We start from the raw sequence: 6605 nt of genomic DNA on the forward strand, positions 1-6605 counted from the left end.
GAGATTTGAGTCTGGCTATTTAGGGGATTTATAGGGAAACGAAAAAGGAGAATATAAACAAATTGTGATCTAAAAAAGAGGAAAAAGGTCGGAGAAACCCTGTAATTAGATGTCTGGTTTTTTTTTTGGTTGAGATGCCCTAGAATTCGGAAAAGAAATTTTGAAATATGAAGAGAAAGTTACATAAATCTTCAATAATCCAAACTGGGCAAACACAAATAATTTTTAGTATCTAGAAGAATGGTAATCCACATACCGCATTTCCTCTGAAGCTCTACCAAACCGTTAACTTTGAGCTCAATTATCTCAATTCCTGTAAAAGATAATAAAAAATGTGTCAACTGAGAAATAGCTTATCATAATATCACCAATATTTTATCAGCTAACAATTTTTTGATGTCGTTCACAGGAATCGAAATAATTGAGCTCAACGTTAACAGTTTGGGTGGGCAAGTTACAGTTAGATTTTGAAACACCGTCAAGCCTGTCATAGAAGCGCACATGACTTTCAACTTCGGGATCAATTATCTCAATTCCTGTGAAAAATATAAAAATGTGGTCAACTAATAAAATATTCACCATAGTATTACCAATATTTTATCAGTTGACCAAGTTTTGATATCTTTCACAGGAATTGAGATAATTGAGCTTGAAGTTGACGGTTGGGTGGGCGTCTATTAGAGGAAATACCGTAATCGCAAAATCTTTAAAAATTGAATTGTTTTTATTGCTTGTTTTTTTTGTTCCAATTGTGAGATATCAATTTTTGAACGAATGGTACGGTTGTGATACTGAAGGATTCGTTTTGCCTTTTGATCCTTCGTTTCAAAATTTTCCCTTTCCCTTTTTTGAAAAAAACGTACTCGTATTCTCATCGTATTTCAAAGTGTAAAACCTAAACCAAGTACATAAACAGTTGATGCACTTGAAAAAATGAACGATGAGAGAAATGAAAAAGACAGGAAAGAGGAAGAGAGAGTCAGTCAACTTCTCCACATTCAATTGCAGCGCAAACGTTTTTTTTATTACTTCGAATCCGACATCATCATCATCATCCGCGTACACACAGACATTCATACTAAAAAAAACGACTTTCAACTAGAGAGGAAACAGCAGAATTTCCTTTTCCGGAGCGGACCCTTCTCCTTCTTTCTAAAATTGTCAATGGTTCGATGAATTCGGCCGAGGAAACTGGAAAAAAAACGAAGAAGAGCGAATAGCAGTCTTTGAAAATGGCCGCCCCAAAAAGATGGGCGGGCGAACGGTGGGAGGACAAAGAGCGAGAGGGTTTCAGATTTTTGAGTAGGCGGCGTCGGGAAGATTGAATGCATTTTTTACACACATTCGATTATCAATAGCGATGCACTTAGCAGATTGTTACAAAAACAATTTTTCGATGGGGCATTCTAGACCATTAGCGAAGGAAAGAACAGAGTAATTTCTCTGCTCTTTTGTGTTCAGTCCATTATGACAGATCTATAATTCATTTCTTTTTGAGGAGGAGGCGACCCGTGTGACGCAACAAAAAAGGACATGGAAAAAGAAAGGGTTGAAGTTCAAAGATAACACAAAAAATTTCTAAGATCTGGAAGAGTGATAATCCAATTACCGTATTCCCGTTGAGCTCAATTATCTTGATTACTGTGAAAGCAATCCAAAATTTTGTCAACTGGTAAAATATCGGTATTATTATGATAAACAGTTTATCAGTTAACAATTTGTTGATATCTTTCACAGGAATCGAGATAACTGCGCTCACAGCACGTATCATGTTGGATTTAATTAGAGCATTTAGAGTACTTGCCCCGAAAAATGTTCCAGACCTCCTAACTTGTTCCTAGTGGACCAAAAGCTATAAAATTTGGACAAATTAATCATAAATTTGATGTAGAATTCGAAAAATCTAAAACCTAAAAAATTGATAAAACTAAACATGGTGCATCGACCCAAAATGTTCTTCTTCGCGCTCAATTATCTCAATTCCTGGGAAAGGTATCAAAATTTTGTCAACTGATAAAATATTGGTAATATTATGATGAATAATTTATCAGTTGACAAAACTTTGATATCTTTCACAGGAACTGAGATAAATGAGGTGAAATATCTGGGTGGGTTTCTTAATATGAGTGTTTGAGGAAATACAGGAACAACGTAAACCACATCAATCTTGCAAAATAAATGACTGGAACGTCCAATCTTAAAAGTTCTCTGATTCGTTAATGTGGAATCCTTTGGGATTATAATCATATACTCCTCTTTGCAGCTATGATGTGAATCCCATTCGAATTTCCAGAACAAACAGTTTATTCTCATACATTATTTTCTCACAATTCCCAATTGCCAAGTTACAAAACTCAGAGACCACATCCTTCATCGGAAGAGAGCTGAATTAGTAATTAAGAAAATGAGGGATCCAGTGTAATGCAAAAAAATAGACGACTCGTTTTTTACTAGAGCAGTACATCTGATGATCGGAATGCAATTATGAAAATGCTGCTCTCAATTCTATTAGTCCGTCTCTTCCTTTTCTTTTTCTTCCCTTTCCATTTTGTCCCTCTTCTGTCTCCTTTCATATCCTTTTTAGAACTCATTAAATCTGAGCGCATCATCATCAACAACACATCCTTGAGAGTGCTTTTAAAAGAAGAAGAAGATGTATAAAAATGCGAGAAAAAGCTTTTTTTTCGAGAGCAACTTGTTGAAGCGAGCAGCGACAGAAGGATCACATCCAAATAGGCTTGAATGCTGTCACCCCAAAAATAGAGTGGAATGGGAGCGGAAAGATGATAAAAGTGGTTTATGCACTTGCAACGCGTTGTTTTGTCTCAGCGGGACTGCTGGTCCGATTTGCTATTGGTGTCCGGAATAATTTACTGCGCCACGGTGATTCGTTCTGATTCATCGCTTCCAATCCATTTTCTTCTCTTTCATTTTCTTTTTCTAGCTGTACGAGAGAGTCAGGCGTCCAAACGCCGAAATATTTTCCATCTTCGGAAGATCTTCTGTCACAAAAAAAACGAATTTCATTTGATGAACAAGGGTCCGTGCGCGCGGGACTCAACGACGTTGCCGAGATGAAAATTGGAGAAAAAAGAGCATCGAACGTTGTTGTGTGTGTGTGGTTAACCAAAAAACGGGCGAAGGAATTTAATTAAATGGGTGCTCGAGAATATGGAATGAGATGAAGCGAGTCAAAAACAAAGAGCAATAAAATGTTTCTTCTTGGTAGGTGGATGACCTCAGCAGAGAAGAGAAAGAGCACCCGAGTGGAGAAAACGACTTGAGAAGAAAAACAACTGCAACTGCAATAGGATTTCCAAAATTGGAACACCTTTCAATACCGGAATCAGCATCTTCTATTAATGTTCAGCCTATATAACTTGTTTCGAATTATTTCAGTTTGAAGTACCAAATAAATATGAAGATTTGTGTTGAGGTAGTTGAGAGGGATCCTTTTTAAAGGTGATCTGCGGTAAAAAAATGTTATTGCTTTGTTTTGTGCGGAAATCCATGTAGATTCCCATAAAAACAAAGAAAAAATTCAAAAAAATTCCTTCATTGAGAGAAACGGCATCGACAAGAAGAAAAGAAGAAAATGTTTCACCGTACACCACCTCTAAAGTAATTCCGCTCAAGACTCACAGGGGAATTTTCTGTGTGCGCCTTTGACATACTGTAAGCCAAGAATTTGAAAAAAAAAGTTCGGAAAAAATAATAAACTCCGAAAAAAAAACATCGGAATTTTCGGAGTTTCCATAAATCCCTGGTAGGAGTTCCCTGCAGTAAATACAATTCTCCACCAAATCAATTCGAAATAACTCTTCTAAATAGTCTAAAGGTGCCCAGCCGTGTGCGCCTTTAAAGTGTATACGGTAGAACGAATGAGCAATTGAAAAAAAAGTGTGTATTCATTCTCCGAATAATTTTCCTTTTGCCACTCAAAAAAATTTTCAAAGTTTTTGTTGATCGATTTTTTTTAGTTCAGGAAGATCCGGAGCACATGAACGAACTCAAACGAATCAGTCGTGATGTCTCCGAAGAGATTGAAAGAAGATTCAGTTGTAATCGAGATATTTTTGTTGTGCTACACCCTCGATCTAAAGCAAAGGTCTGTTCAAAATGAGAAAGACTAATTTAATGAATGTGACTTATTTTCAGAATGAACAACAATGCGGTAATCATCTCATTGCAGTAATGAATGCTGTGCGAAACTTGACTCCTATCGAACACGAGAACTACCCAAGTTTGAATCTTGTGCAGTATATTGAAAACGTTCCTGATGATGTTCCATCAGAGAGAATCGTGTACTGGAACAGCCTCGTTTTTGGAGAGGTTTTGACTATCAACATATCAAAAGCCTTGAAAAAATTGTACGTTGTGAATTTTTTCTTGTTGGACTTTTTTAGTATTTTTCAGGAATGACTCCGATGTACTCCGTCCATTTGAAGTATGCCATACAAGCGGTGAATTTCTGAACAACTACGGTCCTGTAAAACAGTTTATCGACTTTAGTATCGACGGACATGAGTGAGTCGGAAACAGAGCAGAAAAGTCGAATAGTTGTTTTCTTCAGAATGGATCACGACAGCTTAAAGCATGCAGTGACCGAAGTTCTAAAAGGTTCTATGAAATTCTCGTTTTTTCAAGTTTTCGTGGAATGCGTTATCTATTCTCAATACTGCTATCATTGTCTCGGATTTATTCTCAGCTCTCTGGAAAACAGAAATCTTGTATCCAAATGCATTAGTATGCTCGCTCAAGGACTTTGCAGTCCAAAAGAAAGTAAAAGGATGGAGCTTGGCTTCGACTGGAGAACCGATGACAATGAAAAACACAAGTACAGTTTCTGGAGACTAGAGTACCAGCTGGCCCGACCAAAATTTTCCCGGGAGACAACGTTTGACAACGAATGGGGCAGCTTCAGCAGTACCAATTTCTCAATAAGACGCGGTAACTCTAAATTTTTATGTAAAAAAAATAATATTGTTTTGGTTGTAGGCGAAGGACGTTCTTCAAGCGTCCGACAATTTAGCTTGGATTGTCCAGAAATAGATGATAGCTTCAATTATTTTAATGGTTGAGCAGAGTTGAACGATTTTTGAATAATGATTTGAATTATAGATCGAGAACTCTATCTTGCACGAAGTTCGCCAACTTATGATAATGATGATCAGCTAGAAGTCGACTATGAAATTGAAAAGAGTGCTCCAAAGCGAGTCGAAATAAACGTAAAGAAGAGGAGAAATACCAAAAGAAAAGCAAGTGCGAGAGGAGTTGAAGGAGAATATGAAATTCCTGTCACAAAGAAACTCTCAGTTGAATCAAAGCAATCAGTTCCAGAATCACTTTCTCCTAGAAGAGTTATCAAGCCAAGAAGCTTCTTAGCCGAACAAAATCATATCATCACTAATTCCAAAAAAGCGCTGGACGTGGACAATGTTGGGAATGTCAGTGAGGGTGAGGATGACGACGTCATTCATGTAACCCAAGAAGAAATTTGGAACACAACAAAAGACGTGATTATCAGGAGAGCGGTGGAGTCCGGATTTCGGTTTTCTAGGGCTAGAGGTGATTAATGCTTGAAATACAGTCTCGTCAATGTAGTGTTTCCAGAATCTTCTCTCAGTCCTCCGAAAAATAAGTCAGCGTGGTCTCGTAATCATCACAGAATGGCAGTGTTAGGTAGCAGATACGAGGCTTTTCAAAATTTCAAACCAGAGTTCTCGAAGAAAGCTAACGGGAAGATAATTGCTTTCGAAATTGTGTGTGTTGAGCCGACACCAGAAAAATTGTCAATTTATGAGGAGTCCCAAGAAGAGTCTATTTTGGATTCGGGCATTTCTTCGCTTTTCTCGTCATCATCTGGAGAGTTGGATACTGAGAAAGAAGCTTTACCAGAAGCAACCGATCCTAGCATCATGGTTCCTAGTTGCGAATCATCATCTGAAGACTCTCATGACTCTGTAAAGAATAAACGACAGAAGTTTAGATATGCTGAAGAATTCGCGAAATACAGAAGATCCCCTCCTCGGAACAGATCACAAACTCAATCCCAGGACATTAAAGCTCAACGTTGGTACTAGTTTTCAGAAACTTTCTTGAAGTTCCTGGAAATCACTTGACCATTTCTTCTAAATTTCTTTTTTCAGAAAGCAACGACGTTATCACTTTAGATTGAAGCTCACTATGATTTTCAGTGTCAAGACCACTTCTAATTTAAATATATATTTGTTCGTGTTTCTATTTATGCACTTATCTCGATTATCATAATTTTCTTTACTAGTTGAATAATTAAACATTTACTTGATAATGTAGGATTTTCTATTATACATCTTTTTTAATTGATGTCATTAATGAATGATCATTCAATAAAAATACATCCTTTCTTTGTTTTTGGGATCATAATTCGTATGCTATCAGCTGTCAATGTTTTCTTCTTTGATCACCAATTGCAATTGTTTTTTTGTATTTAATTAATGGGGTTATTCACCGATATGCAGAAAAATTCCGCAGAAATTCGGAGAATGAACCAAACTGGCAGAAATTTCGGAGAAAACAGGAGAAAACTATAGGGAACATATTCACAAAAATTTGGGTCAAAATAT

The 6605-nt window shown here is 36.9% G+C and overlaps 1 protein-coding gene across 1 annotated transcript; it reads left to right on the forward strand.

The window, feature by feature from the left end:
• Positions 1–3074: 3074 nt before the first annotated feature.
• On the forward strand, positions 3075–6083 carry CBG03018 (the record flags this gene model as incomplete). Its single annotated transcript, XM_002631175.2, is given in 10 exon segments — positions 3075–3095; positions 3192–3229; positions 3244–3349; positions 3517–3621; positions 3986–4108; positions 4159–4370; positions 4417–4527; positions 4574–4950; positions 5122–5568; positions 5614–6083. The coding sequence occupies 10 exon segments, from the start codon at positions 3075–3077 to the stop codon at positions 6081–6083; spliced, it is 2010 nt and encodes a 669-aa protein (XP_002631221.2).
• Positions 6084–6605: the final 522 nt, after the last annotated feature.

Source organism: Caenorhabditis briggsae, assembly GCF_000004555.2.
Source record: "Caenorhabditis briggsae complete genome, chrII, whole genome shotgun sequence".
Lineage (NCBI taxonomy): Eukaryota > Metazoa > Nematoda > Chromadorea > Rhabditida > Rhabditidae > Caenorhabditis > Caenorhabditis briggsae.